The sequence below is a fragment of the Rhinopithecus roxellana genome, chromosome 19 (genome assembly GCF_007565055.1).
Source record: "Rhinopithecus roxellana isolate Shanxi Qingling chromosome 19, ASM756505v1, whole genome shotgun sequence".
Taxonomy (NCBI): domain Eukaryota; kingdom Metazoa; phylum Chordata; class Mammalia; order Primates; family Cercopithecidae; genus Rhinopithecus; species Rhinopithecus roxellana.
The window spans coordinates 68,153,649-68,168,685 of NC_044567.1; the positions used below are offsets into that span (position 1 = coordinate 68,153,649).

The window sequence follows — 15,037 nt, forward strand, 5'->3', positions numbered from 1 at the left end:
CTGCCTGCAGCTAGGGTTCAAGACTCGCTTCTCTGAAGTCCGCCTCCCAGCGGCCTGGAGCCCGGGGCGTGGTCGGCTGGAATCTGCTCCCCAGGCCCAGAACAGAGCCTGCAGCCCGTAACCCGCTGTGGCCGCAGCAGGTCCCGCCCGCCGTCCCCGCCTCAGGAGCAGCTGAGGATCTCCCCAGCTGCGGGCGCCCAGCCCGGGCCGCACTCCTTTCCCCGGCGGAGGGAGCGGGCTGGCGCTGCGGCCTTCAAGGCGCGCGGACGTCGCGGAGGGCAGCCAGTCGCGCGGGAGCGGGTAGCGCGCGTGAGGGCGTTGGGCGCCGCCGTGAGGTGGGGAAGCGCGGGGCCGCGGCGGTGCGGGTTCTAGGGCGGCGGCTGCTGCCGCCGCAGCAGCGCCCCGGGCGGGGAGGGCCGAAGAGGCCGGACGAGCTGGGGATGGAGAGTACCAGGCCCCTCACTGCCTCAGAGCGCGTGTGCGGCTCCGGGCGCGCACAGTGACGGTGACGGCGACCCTGGCCCGGCAGCGCCGAGACCGCTTCGCCAGACAGCCCGCGACCGGCGGCACGCCGGGCTATGAGGAGCGGCCGGGGCTGGGCTGGGCCTCGCTGACCCCGGCTCCGCGCGGCGGACTCCCCCGTTTCCGCTCCGGCCTCTCGGCATGAGAGTCCGCCCGGGCCCGGGGCTGCGGCTGCCCCAGACCCGCCGCCCGCTGGCGCGTTCCGGGGCCGCAGACCCGCGGTGCTGATACCTGCGCCGCGCTACGCCGCCAGCCCGCCCGCTGTGTGCCCCGGGGGCGCGGCCATGGAGGTGGTGGGCGACTTCGAATACAGCAAGAGGGATCTCGTAGGACATGGGGCCTTCGCCGTGGTCTTCCGGGGGCGGCACCGCCAGGTGAGCGCCGGTCGGGGCGAGGCCGGGCCCTGGGGGGCAGGCACGGGGCTAGGTGGTTCTGAAACTTGGCGCAGCCGCGGGCCGAGCCCCCCCCCACGGCTAGCCGCCTGGGGATGCTATTGTGCGCGCAGCCCGTTTCGCGGTTTGTTTTGCTCCTTTGAGGGTTGTTGAGAGGCCCAAGCCTCTGGCAGCGCTCCGCCTACCGACCGGCTGCTGCTGACCCTCCTGTGTGCCCGGGACCCACCCCGCGGGCGGATCGCAGGAGCCTTTGCACCCAGGTTGCCCTGGACCCAAAATAGACGGTACTGCCCCGTGCAGACTCGAGGCTTGGGCGTGAATGGACCTCTGGTTTTTTTCTCCGTGCCCAGGGCTGGTCACCTTTGAGGTTGATAATTACAGACCCAGCGGAAAATGGGCGATGTCCCATTAGCTTCAGGCTTTCTCAGCCTGGGAGGTGTCACCTTTCTCAGCACTGGTCCCCTGCACCCCGAAGAGTCCCGGCACCCTTTTCTCCCCCGGAGTCAGGTAGACGAGCTCCGGGTGAGAAAGGTGGTTGGACAATTCATTTTCAATCACAACGTGAAATCATGTTTAAGCCTTAAATTTTTTTTTTTTTTTAGCCTTTGCTATTTCGCAAGTACAGTTACAAGAGGTTTTAGAATCTAAAGAATTTGCAAAGGCATATCGGGAGTGAAAATAATCTTAAAGGGTGTGGCAGTTCTGATGGTTGCCAAGGGGTGTGTTAAAAGTGGTCTGACTTTATTGCTTATCGGATAAAGTAATGCTACTTTTCTTATTTATTTATTTATTTATTTATGAGACACTTGCTTTGTCGCCCAGCCTGGAGTGCAGTGGCGAGATCTCTCTGCTCACTGCAACCACCGCCTCCCGGGCTCAAGCGATTCTCCTGCCTCAGCCTCCTGAGTAGGTGGGATTACAGGAGCCTGCCACCACGCCCGCCTGATTTTTGTTTCTGTATTTTTACTAGAGACGGTGTTTCACCACGTTGGCCAGGGTGGTCTTGAACTCCTGACCTCAGGTGATCCGATCCGCCTGCCCCCGGCCTTCCAAAGTGCTGGGATTATACGTGTGAGTCACTGCGCCCGACCTACTTTTCATTTATTAGGAAAATAATTTAGAACTCAAGAAAAACAAGATGTCATCATTCCAAACTAACAAATAAGTTTTCAATTAACCATATCACCTTCCAAGTTTATTTCTACATTTGTCCGTAACTTTGAAGTGGTTGTGAACAGTTCTTTTTTCATTCAATGTTAGTTACTATGTGGACTTCATATTTGTTATTTTTAGTAGTTGTGTTGTAGGACCTTGGCATATTACACTATAATTTATGAAGTCACTTTCCCATGATTGAAAATACAGGTTCTTTTCCATTTTTCCCCAATGCCGCACATTTATTTGCTAAAAACATCTTCGCGCTTGTAATTTTTTTTCTGTTATTTCTGTGGAATGATATCTAGGAGTAACACTGTTTTTCTTTTTCAGAAAACTGATTGGGAGGTAGCTATTAAAAGTATTAATAAAAAGAACTTGTCAAAATCACAAATACTGCTTGGAAAGGAAATTAAAATCTTAAAGGTATGTTACTTTATATAGTAGTATTCATACAAAGTTAAAATTTAATTTAAATGAATGCATGCTGCCATCCTTTGCAATTTTGGTAGTTGGGTCCAAGTTTGAGAATTTTCAACTGTTGCTCTCCTTTTTGCATGCTCACTTTTTTAAAACATTGAATACTCAGAAGCTATTTTTAAGAACCAAAGCTCAGAGAGATTCTGTGAAGACTGAGTTTAGCTTCTCATCATTTCTCCTTTTTCCTGGTGACTATGTTGTTTGAGAAGAGGGCCAGGCAGACCCATCTTGTACACTGTTTTTACCTCTCCGGTTGTCCCCTTTCATGTTACTACTAAGTTTTTTGGGGAGAGTAGGGCACTGGGGGTCTTTAAATTGAAGAAAGTTATATTCCTTGGAGGTGGCTTTTTTAGATCACTCACAACCAGTGTTATCTAAGTGAGATGGTTTGAGAAGATGGTTAAGTAAATTTGGAAAACCCCATTTGCTAAATACTTCTTGGAGAGTCTCAAAGCCTATGGCTCATTAAAGAAAGTCTGAAAAATTCTACAATGAAGAAACTGGTTTCAAAGTACTTAACGTAGCGTTTTCCAAACTAATACAAGTGTGGAACCCTCATTTAACACCCGATTTCTTCAGAACTGCTTCCTGTGGAGAGCTCTTTGCTAAGAATTGTAGCACTTTGAGCTAAAAATCATATTTTCTTTTAGTGAGATAATGTGCTTTTTGTTTGATCAGGCACATTTCTTATTCTTCAATTGAATTTTTCTAGTCTATTAATAGAAGTGTAATACTAGAAGTAGTATGTAAGTATATACTTTAATTTTATTTACATATTAAAATATAGTAAAATTATTAGAATACTTACATATTTTTCATTCTCAATTTTCTTAATAGGAACTTCAGCATGAAAATATTGTAGCACTCTATGATGTTCAGGTACCTTATTTTGAAAATTTTTAAAAATTAAATTTTTTTTTCTATTTCGTACAGATTTAAGTGACTCTTAATAGAAATAAAAATGACCTTGATTCTTGTTGAAAAGATACGTAGCTTGAGTTACATGTTTCTGAATTAAGAAATTGTTTAAAACAGAACAGAGTAATAGACTGAAAGAATATGCTGCATGAGTAAGTTTATTAACTATTGATAATATACTATAGAGGTGGCATTGTTTTAGGTGAGGTAGAGGAATATTGATACCAAATCTAGCATTCTCTGATGAATGTTGAAAGGACTATTAAAAACAGACCTTTTTTTTTTCTTTTTTTTTTTTTATGGAGTTGCACTCTGTCTCTTGGGCTGGAGTGCAGTGGCTTGATCTCGGCTCACTGCAACTGCCACCTCCTGGGTTCAAGCGATTCTCCTGCCTCAGCCTCCCGAGTAGCTGGGACTACAGGTGCGCACCACTACGCCCGGCTAATTTTTTTTTTTTTTTGTATTTTTAGTAGAGATGGAGTTTCACCATGTTGGCCAGGCTTGTCTCGAACTCCTGACCTCAAGTCATCCTCCCATCTTGGTCTCCCAGAGTGCTGGGATTACAGGCATGAGCCACTGCGCCCCGCCTATATAGAAATTTTTTTTTTTAACATTTTTTTATTTTGTGGAGATAGGGTCTCTCTCTGTTGTTCAGGTTGGTCTTGAACTCCTGGGCTCAAGGATCCTTCTGCCTCAACCTCTCAAAGTGCTGGGATTACAAATGTGAGCCACCACACATGGCCTAAATAGAGCTTTTTCTTATTATGAAAGCACTATTTGTAAATTGAAGAAATATTAGAAAATAAAAACAAAGACACTATGCATATTCATTACCCAATTATATCTATGATTATAGGTTATAGATACATTTGTGTATGCTATGGCATGAAATAGAGTTGCATTTTATTTGGAATGGGAAGTAGGTTCTAAAGTCATCCTCTAAGGCAAAATTTCCGTATAGTCAAAATTACTCTTGGAAATCCTTTTCAGATCTCAGCATTGTAGAAAATTGCTGTTTTCTGGGTATAGCACCAGATGAAGCAGCTGGCTTATATTTAGGGCCATCTTATGTTAAAAAATCTTTTAAATGCTAGAATCGGGCTGGGAGTGGTGGCTTGAGCCTGTAATTCTTGTTACTCAGGAGGCTGAGGCAGGAAGATCACTTGAGCACAGGAGTTCAGGGCTGCAGTGGGCTGTGATCGTGCCACTGCAGTCCCGCCTGGACAACAGAGCAAGATCGTCTCTTAAAAAAAAAAAAACCCAAAAAACTAGAATCACGTGTAGCTAGTGTGATACCATGTGAGAGCTGTGGGGACCAGAGACTCTCAGAGGGGACAGCAGATTCTGGTTTTCTCTCCACTGTCACTCCAGGGCAAGTCAGCATGCATGATTTACATAAGTTCTTTCTTTGGCTTAGTCTGGACAGTTGAATTCGGGTAAGGTAAATGTATATGTTATGTGATCCTATTACATATATATTTCTAGCTAAAACCTCTTCTGTATTCACTTGTATTACTCATATTCATTCATTTGACAATTTTTTTTTTTTTTTTTTTGAGACAGTCTCACTCTGTCGCCCAGGTTGGAGTGCAGTGGTATTAGCTTGGCTCATTGCAACCTCTGCCCGCCGGGTTCAAGCAATTCTTGTGCCTCAGTCTCCCAAGTAGCTGGGATTATAGGCGCCTGCCACCATGTCCAGCTAATTTTTGTGTTTTTGGTAAAGACAGGATTTCACCATGTTGGCCATGCTAGTCTCGAACTCCTGACCTCAGGTGATCTGCCCACCTCTGCCTCCCAAAGTGCTGGGATTACAGATGTGAGCCACCACTCCTGGCCTATTTTGCAAGTTTTTGAGTGACTATTATGTGCCAGGCATTGTTCTGAGTGCTAGGAATCAAGCAGTGAATAAAACAAAGTCTTTGCTTTCAATATGTTTAGTTTTAGGGGGGTGAGACAAATGGACTGTTGTATATTTACTTTTTAAAAAATATTGTCGGCCGGGCGCGGTGGCTCAAGCCTGTAATCCCAGCACTTTGGGAGGCCGAGACAGGCGGATCACGAGGTCAGGAGATCGAGACCATCCTGGCTAACACTGTGAAACCCCGTCTCTACTAAAAAATACAAAACACTAGCCGGGCGAGGTGGCGGGCGCCTGTAGTCCCAGCTACTTGGGAGGCTGAGGCAGGAGAATGGCGTGAACCCGGGAGGCGGAGCTTGCAGCGAGCTGAGATCCGGCCACTGCACTCCAGCCCCGGCGACAGAGTGGGACTCCGTCTCAAAAAAAAAAAAAAAAAAAAAAAAAAAAAAAAAAAAATATTGTCATTTTTCTGCTGGGCACTGTGGCTCATACCTGTAATTCCAGGACTTTGGAAAGCCGAGGCAGGCGGGTCACCTGAGGTTGGGAATTCAAGACCAGCCTGACCAACATGGAGAAACCCCATTTCTACTAAAAATACAAAAATTAGCCAGGTGTGGTGGTGGGTGCCTGTAAACCCAGCTACTCAGGAGCCTGAGGCAGGAGAATTACTTAAGCCCAGGAGGCAGAGGTTGCAGTAAGCTGAGATTGCACCATTGCACTCCAGCCTGGGTAACGAGCGAAACTCCGTCTCAAAAAAAAAAAAAAATTTTTTTTCATGTGGTCATATCATAAACAAAGTAATTAAACTCATGTTATAAGATGTTTAAATTTTTTTGGGGCCTGGTGTGGTGGCTCAAGCCTGTAATCCTGGCACTTTGGGAGGCCGAGACGGGCGGATCACGAGGTCAGGAGATCAAGACCATACTGGCTAACATGGAGAAACCCCGGCTCTACTAAAAAATAACAAAAAACTAGCCGGGCACAGTGGCGGGCGCCTGTAGTCCCAGCTACTCAGGAGGCTGAGGCAGGAGAATGGCATAAACCCGGGAGGCGGAGCTTGCAGTGAGCTGAGATCCGGCCACTGCACTCCAGCCTGGGTGACAGAGCGAGACTCCGTCTCAAAAAAAAAAAAAAAATTTTTTTTGGCCAGGTGCAATGGCTCACGCCTGTAATCTGCACTTTGGGAGGCTGAGGCAAGCGGATCACCGGAGGTCAGGAGTTCAAGACCAGTCTGGCCAACATGGCGAAACTCTGTCTCTGCTAAAAATACAAAAATTAGCTGGGCGTGGTGGCGGGCACCTGTAATCCCAGTTACTCAGGAGGCTGAGGCGGAAGAATTGCTTGAACCAGGGAGGCGGAGGTTGCAGTGAGCTAAGATCGTGCCACTGCACTCCAGCCTGGGTGACAGAGCCAGACTCCATGTTGGGGAAAAAGAAAAAGAAAAAGGATGTTTAAGTTTTTCCTAAAAAGAAAAATGCTGAAAGAATTGTGTATACCTTCTGAACATATTTTTGATTATTTAACTTCAATTTCTAGAATTGGAAAGACGAAGTAAAATAGCATGCACAGTGTTAAAGTTTTTGATTGTACAGTATGATTGCTTTACAAAAACTTTACAATTTAAACTTCCATTTGTGGAATATGTGAATGCAGTGGGTATATTTTATTACCTATTCAGAGAGCTGTAATTCGTTTCTTCATCTGAGAAATTCAAAGCAGCATAAAAAGGGGAGAAACCTTTCAAGTCAAAACTAAACTCATCTCTTCTCTCAGTCCCTAGTTGAAATGTTGGTTCTCCTCACTGCTGTTTGTATAGTTTGTCTTAGTCTCTGTAGACAGAGGGCACCAAGTGGTACAACTCAGTGCCTAGTACAAAAACTGTTAAATAATGTTAACTCTTTAGTTTCCCAATCTTGGAAAGATACAGAAAACCCTGGCAATTGCAGAGTAGGTTTCGTTTTGAAAGTATACTTAGATTATTTGCTATCAGAATGAAAAGTATTTTTTAGTAACAGCTTTGATTATAGAATGAGGTATCATTAGGGAGAACATACTAAAAACTGAATTGTTAAACAATCAGGAATTTCACAGTGGCTGCATTAAAATATTGTTTTATTTTGTACATGGTATACTATTAGAACTAATTTTTTTTTTTTTTTTTTTGAGAAGAAGTCTCACTTTTGTCACCGAGGGTGGAGTGTAATGGCATGATCTCAGCTCATTGCATCTCTGCCTCCTGGGTTCAAGGGATTCTCCTACCTCAGTCTCCTGAGTAGCTAGGCTTAAGGTGGGAGCTGCATTGGCCAGGAATCGAACCTGGGTCTCCTGCATGGGAGGCGAGAATTCTACCACTGAACCACCAGTGCTGTGAAATTTCTATTGTTGCACCACCAGTGCTTTGAAACTAATTTATAAAAACAAACTTAAGAAGTATCAGGCTGAGCGTGGTGGCTCATACCTGTAATCCCAGCACTTTGGGAGGCCAAGGCAGGCGGATCACCTGAGGTTAGGAGTTCGAGACCAGCCTGACCAACATGGAGAAACCCTGTCTCCACTAAAAATACAAAATTAGTCGGGCATGGTGGCACATACCTCTAATCCCAGCTACTCGGGAGGCTGAGGTAGGAGAATCTCTTGAACCCAAGAGGCAGAGGTTGCGATGAGCCGAGATCGCACCATTGCACTCCAGCCTGGGTAACAAGAGGGAAACTCTGCCTCAAAAACAAAACAAACAAACAAGAAGTATTAATCAGATGTCTTAAGCATTTGGCTGTTAAACAGAGTCTTGACCTAATACTTTGTATTTGTTTTCTTTTTTTTTTTTTTTTTTTTTTGAGGCGGAGTCTCGCTCTGTTGCCCCGACTGGAGTGCAGTGGCCAGATCTCAGCTCACTGCAAGCTCCGCCTCCCGGGTTTATGCCATTCTCCTGCGTCAGCCTCCCGAGTAGCTGGGACTACAGGCACCCGCCACCTCACCCGGCTAGTTTTTGTATTTTTAGTAGAGACGGGGTTTCACCGTGTTAGCCAGGATGGTCTCGATCTCCTGACCTCGTGATCCGCCCATCTCGGCCTCCCAAAGTGCTGGGATTACAGGCTTGAGCCACCGCGGCCCGGCCTATACCAGTTCTTTTTATTTTTTATTTTTTTATTTTTTTTTTGAGACAGAGTCTCTCTCTGTCGCCCAGGCTGGAGTGCAGTGGCAGGATCTCGGCTCACTGCAGGCTCCGCCTCTAGGGTCCATACCATTCTCCTGCCTCAGCCTGCCTAGTAACTGGAACTACAGGCGCCCGCCACCATGCCTGGCTAATTTTTTGTATTTCTAGTAGAGATGGGGTTTCACCGTGTTAGCCAGGATGATCTCAATTTCCTGACCTTGTGATCCGCCGGCCTTGGCCTCCCAAAGTGCTGGGATTACAGGCGTGAGCCATCACACCCAGCCACCGGTTCTTTTTCACCAGTAGTGACCTTTTTTTAAAAAAAAATCTGGCCGGGCACGGTGGCTCAAGCCTGTAATCCCAGCACTTTGGGAGGCCGAGTCGGGTGGATCACGAGGTCAGGAGATCGAGACCATGCTGGCTAACACGGTGAAACCCCGTCTCTACTAAAAAATACAAAAAACTATCCGGGCAAGGTGGCCGGCGCCTGTAATCCCAGCTACTCAGGAGGCTGAGGCAGGAGAATGGCGTGAACCTGGGAGGCGGAGTTTGCAGTGAGCTGAGATCCGGCCACTGCGCTCCAGCCTGGGCGACAGAGCCAGACTCCGTCTCAAAAAAAAAAAAAAAAAAGAAAAAAAAATCTTTACGATCTCACACTAGGAAAATATATTTAAAAAAATTTTTAAATTATATTTATTTCATGAATAGAGATGAGGTCACTATGTTGCCCAGGCTGGTCTCGAACTCCTAAAGTTATCCTCCTGCCTCTGCTTCCTAAAGTGCTGGGATTACAGGTGTGAGCCACCATGCCCAGCCTAATTTTTTTATTTCTTTATTTCTTTTCTTTTTTGTGTGTGTGACAGAGTTTCACTCTGTTGCCCAAGCTAGAGTGCAGTGGCATGATCTCAGCTCGCTGCAACCTCTGCCTCCTGGGCTCAAGCAATTCTCTTGCCTCAGCCTCCCAAGTAGCTAGGATTACAGGCACCGACCACCACGCCTGGCTAATTTTTGTATTTTTAGTAGAAATGGGCCAGGCTGGCCTCGAACTCCTGACCTCAGGTGATCCACCTGCCTCAGCTTCCCAAAGTTCTGGAATTACAGATGTGAGCCACTGTGCCCAGCTGATATATTTTTTTTTCTTAAATCATTAGAGTATCAATCATCTTTTTGCTGCATTTATCTTTTTACATTTATTCTGTGACATTCCCATTGCTGTTCCGTGATACATCGGTTGTGTTCATTTTTCTTACTATTTATGACTCAAATTTCTTGAGCTAGTTAATGAGAGGTACAGGAGTATAGTCATGAACAAAGTAGAAATGGTCCTTGTCATTGTGGAACTCTTACAGTATATTAGGGAAGATGACATTAAGCAAATAGTTGCTATTTCTTTTTCTTTTTTTTTTTTCTTTTTTGAGACAGGGTCTGGCTCTCTTACCCAGGCTGGAGTACAGTGGCATGATCATGCCTCACTGCAACCTCCACCTTCCGGGCTTAAGCCATCCTCTCACCTCAGCCTTCAAAGTATCTGGGACTACAGGCAGGCACCACCATGCGTGGCTAATTTTTCTGTTTTTTTTGTAGAGATGTGGTTTTACCATGTTGCTCAGGCTGGTCTCAAACTTCTGAGCTTAAGCCACCTGCCCCCCTTGGCTTCCCAAAGTGCTGGGATTACAGGCATGAGTCACCACACCCGGGCCGATAGTTACTGTTTCCAAGTGTGCCAAGTGCTGTAAGGGAGAACTGTTGGCGAGGTTTGGACAATATGGGGACTAGGGAAGTGGGACAAGGGAAGGCTTCCTGGGGAAATGATGTCTATAGAGATTGAGGGATGGGTTGGAGAAGGCTAGGTGGAGGTTAATGGGAGAAAAAAGTAAGTTTCCCAAGGAGGTGAAACCTTCTGTAAAGACCACTGACAGGAGAGATCACTGAGTTTGAGGAGCTGGAAGGAGGTTAGTGTGTCTGGAGTACAGTAATGAGAGCGAGAGCATAGTGTTAGGTGATACTGGAGAGGTTAGCAGGAGCCAAATCTGATCTTTATCTTAAGGACAGTGCAAAGCCACTGAAGAGTTTTAAAAGCAAGAGAGATACCATTTTTGTTTTTCAAAAGATAAATCTTCTAGAGCACTCCGAGCATGAGATAAGTACTTTCACTTAGGAATATTTAACTGTGTGATTGTCAGTGGTCTGGTTAAATATCTACCTCTTAGTAATTTTTAGTATCTCAAGAAAAAGATGATTCATTTAATAGGTGGTGTTCATAAAACTGAGACATCTGACAAAAAATAGAATTGGGGCCGGGCGTGGTGGCTCAAGCCTGTAATCCCAGCACTTTGGGAGGCCGAGATGGGCGGATCACGAGGTCAGGAGATCGAGACCATCCTGGTTAACATGGCGAAACCCTGTCTCTACTAAAAAAATACAAAAAGCTAGCCGGGCGAGGTGGTGGGCGCCTGTAGTCCCAGCTACTGGGGAGGCTGAGGCAGGAGAATGGCGTAAACCCGGGAGGCGGAGCATGAAGTGAGCTGAGATCTGGCCACTGCACTCCAGTCCGGGCGACAGAGCGAGACTCCGTCTCAAAAAAAAAAAAAAAGTGGCTCAAGCCTGTAATCCCAGCACTTTGGGAGGCCGAGACGGGCGGATCACGAGGTCAGGAGATCAAGACCATCCTGGCTAACCCGGTGAAACCCCGTCTCTACTAAAAATACAAAAAACTAGCCGGGCGAGGTGGCGGGCGCCTGTAGTCCCAGCTACTCGGGAGGCTGAGGCAGGAGAATGGCGTGAACCCAGGAGGCGGAGCTTGCAGTGAGCTGAGATCCGGCCACTGCACTCCAGCCTGGGTGACAGAGCAAGACTCCGTCTCAAAAAAAAAAAAAAAAAAAAAAAAAAATAGAATTGGAACACCATTCTCATCATTTTCAAAAATAATTTCCAAATGAATTAAAGGCTTAAATATATAAAGTAAACAATAACAGTCTCAGAATAATATTTAGATGACTATATAATCCAAGGGATGGAAGACATTTTAAATCAAGATAAGAAATTCAGAAGATGTTGTATCAGAAGCTGTAGTAGGAACATATAAAAAAAGTTTGTTTTTTTTTTTTTTTTTTTTGAGACAGAGTCTCACTCTGTTGCCCAGGCTGGAGTGCAATGCCATGATCTTTGCCCAGTGCAACCTCTGCCTCCCAGGTTCAAGCGATTCTCCTGCCTCAGCCTCCTAAGTAGCTGGGATTACAGGTGCCCCACTACCACGCCTGGCTAATTTCTATATTTTTAGTAAAGAGGAGGTTTCACCATATTTGGTCCACCTGGTCTTGAACTCCTGACCTCAGGTGATCTGCCCGTCTTGGCCTCCCAAAGTGAGCCACTGTGCCTGACCATAAAAAATTTTAAAACTTATTTTTTTTTTTTTTTTTTTTTTTTTTGAGACGGAGTCTGTTGCCCAGGCTGGAGTGCAGTGGCCGGATCTCAGCTCACTGCAAGCTCCACCTCCCAGGTTCACGCCATTCTCCCGCCTCAGCCTCCCAGGTAGCTGGGACTACAGGCGCCCACCCCCATGCCTGGCTAATTTTGTTTTTGTATTTTTTTTTTTTTTTTTTTTTTGAGACGGAGTCTCGCTCTGTCGCCCAGGCTGGAGTGCAGTGGCCGGATCTCAGCTCACTGCAAGCTCCGCCTCCCGGGTTTACGCCATTCTCCTGCCTCAGCCTCCCGAGTAGCTGGGACTACAGGCGCCCGCCACCTCGCCTGGCTAGTTTTTTATATTTTTTAGTAGAGACGGGGTTTCACCGGGTTAGCCAGGATGGTCTCGATCTCCCGACCTTGTGATCCGCCCGTCTCGGCCTCCCAAAGTGCTGGGATTACAGGCTTGAGCCACCGCGCCCGGCCGTTTTTGTATTTTTAGTAGACATGGAGTTTCACCTTGTTAGCCAGGATGGTCTCGATCTCCTGACCATGTGATCCCCCTGCCTTGGCCACCCAAAGTGCTGAGATTACAGGCATGAGCCACCGCACCTGGCCTCAAACATTATTTTGAGAAAAAGAAGCGTGCCATATACTGCTACAGTATAATTCTGTTTTTGTGAATTTTGGGAAGAGTCAGAAGTCAGCTAGGGTGATAGAAATCAGAACAGAGGTTGTCTCTTGGTCCCAGGGACTGATGGGAAAGGGGCATGAGAGAACTTTTTGGGGTGATGGAATTGTTATGTATTTTGAGTGGCAGGGTAGATACGTAGGTGTAAACATTTGTCACAACACATTGAACTGTACATTTATTTTTATTTTTAAATACTTATTTAGAAATGGGGTCTTACTCTGCTACTCAGGCTGGAGTGCATTTCTTCTGTGGCGCCGTCATATCTCCTTGCAGCCTCTAACTCCTGGGCTCAAATGATCTTCCTGCCTTTGCCTCCTGAGTAGCTGGGATTACAGGCCTGAGCCACCATGCTCAGTGTATACCGTTATTAAAAAGAAAGAGTTATTTATATCTGGGTGAGAAACAATGGTGGTATCAATGGAGACAGAGGCCTGGACAGATTGGTGAGATGTTTAGGAGATAGAATTGATAGGACTTGGGCACTTGGACTGTAGGAGATAAACAAGAGGGAATCAGAGTTGATAGCTGTTTGTCATGTTTTGATATATTTTTCCCATTTTGTCTGGTATTTTGGGGGAGTCTTATTTTAGCCTTTTTTTTTTTTTGAGATGGAGGCTTACTGTGTTGCCCAGGCTGGAATGCAATGGCACAATCTCAGCTCACTTCAGCCTCTGCCTCTCAGGTTCAAGTGATTCTGCCTCAGCTTCCCCGGTAGCTGGGATTATAGGCGACTACCACCACACCTGGCTAACTTTTGTATTTTTAGTAGAGACAGGGTTTCACCATGCTGGCCAGGCTGCTCTCGAGCTGCTGACCTCAGGTGATCCACCTGCCTCAGCCTCCCAAAGTGGTGGGATTACAGGCGTGAGCCACCGCACCTGGCCTAGCCTCTTTTTTTTTTTTTTTTTTTGAGATACAGTCTTGTTCTGTTGCCCAGTCTGGAATACAGTGGTATGATATCAGCTCACTGCAACCTCCGCTTCCTGGGTTCAAGCAATTCTCCTGCCTCAGCCTCCTGAGTAGCTGGGATTACAGGCACCCGCCACCAAGCCCAGCTAATTTTTTGTGTTTTTAGTAGAGACAGGGTTTCACCATCTTGGCCAGGCTGGTCTTGAACTCCTGACCTCATGATCCACTTGCCTCGGCCTCCCAAAGTGCTGGGATTACGGGCGTAAGCCACAGTGCCCCGCCTGCCTCTCTTTAATATATAGAAGTTCCTACATGGTAGAATTTATCCAACCTGTTCTTTAATGACCCCTAGGTTTCATATTATAGAAGATTTCTTTACCCTGAGCTTATGAAAATGATTCTCCATGTTTTCATCTAGTACTTAGGGTTTCATTTTTTCATATTTATATTTTTGATCTCTGGAACTTAGTTATGTACAAAGGGATAATGTAGGGATTCAACTTATTATCCAGAAAGCACAACCAGCTATCCCAGACTCTTAACCTGTTTTTGAGGATATCTACAGAAGAAGTCTTCTGTAAGACTGTTAAAAAGAGTTAGGAGTTAGGGAATTTGAAGAATTGTAGCAAATCAGGGTCAGAGTAGGTGAGTATCAATCAATTTATAAATTTATTTATAAATCAGTATTATATATTCTGAGTATTTTTGCAGCCTTTGGTGTAATTAATATTACTGAGATACACATTGAGGGAGAGTTTTTCCACAAACCTATGTTGGGTTTGTGTTAGAGAAGGAAGCTAGAACTGGCCTTCTTTTTCTGTGCTTTTTTTTTTTTTTTTTTGAGATGGAGTCTTACTCTGTTGCCTAGGCTGGAGTGCAGTGGCACAATCTCAGCTCACTGCAACCTTCGTCTCCTGGGTTCAAGCAAGCAATTCTCCTCCCTCAGCCTTCCGAGGATTACAGGCATGCACCACCACACCCGGCTAATTTTTGTATTTTTAGTAGAGACGAGTTTCACCGTGTTGGACAGGCTGGTCTCAAACTCCTGACCTCAGGTGATTCGTCCGCCTTGGCCTCCCAAAGTGCTGGGATTACAGGCGTGAGCCACCATGCCTGGCCAGAATTGGCTTTCATATATTGTATTTTGCATCTCTTTTTTTTTTTTTTTTTTTTTTTTTGAGAAGGAGTCTCGCTCTGTCACCCAGGCTGGAGTGCAGTGGCCAGATCTCAGCTCACTGCAAACTCCGCCTCCCGGGTTTACGCCATTCTCCTGCCTCAGCCTCCCGAGTACCTGGGACTACAGGCGCCCGCCACCTCGCCCAGCTAGTTTTTTGTATTTTTTTAGTAGAGACGGGGTTTCACCGTGTTAGCCAGGATGGTCTCGATCTCCTGACCTCGTGATCCGCCCACCTCGGCCTCCCAAAGTGCTGGGATTACAGGCTTGAGCCACCGCGCCCGGCCTGTATTTTGCATCTCTAAGTTTTGTAGAACTTGATTTGCTATGGTGTCAATGTTCATGTCCCTCCAAAATTCGTGTGTTGAAATCCTATCCC

General features: G+C 46.3%; 1 protein-coding gene and 1 non-coding gene across 7 annotated transcripts in view; one reads left to right on the top strand and one right to left on the bottom strand.

The window, feature by feature from the left end:
* Positions 1–289: 289 nt before the first annotated feature.
* The window catches only part of ULK2 (unc-51 like autophagy activating kinase 2), a 103,301-nt gene continuing 88,553 nt past the window's right edge, over positions 290–15,037 (top strand). For 4 of the 6 annotated variants that reach the window (XM_030923443.1, XM_030923442.1, XM_030923445.1 and 1 more), the window contains exons 1-3: positions 765–896; positions 2,403–2,495; positions 3,387–3,428. In XM_030923443.1, coding sequence (XP_030779303.1) covers positions 807–896; positions 2,403–2,495; positions 3,387–3,428 — 225 coding nt within the window. In that variant the 5' untranslated portion in view covers positions 765–806. Of the gene's footprint in view, positions 897–2,402; positions 2,496–3,386; positions 3,429–15,037 lie in introns of all 6 variants that reach the window. The other 2 variants (XM_030923447.1, XM_030923446.1) reach the window with 2 other exon arrangements.
* Positions 7,621–7,691, bottom strand: TRNAG-CCC. The gene has a single exon. It is a non-coding gene; the product is annotated as a tRNA-Gly (tRNA).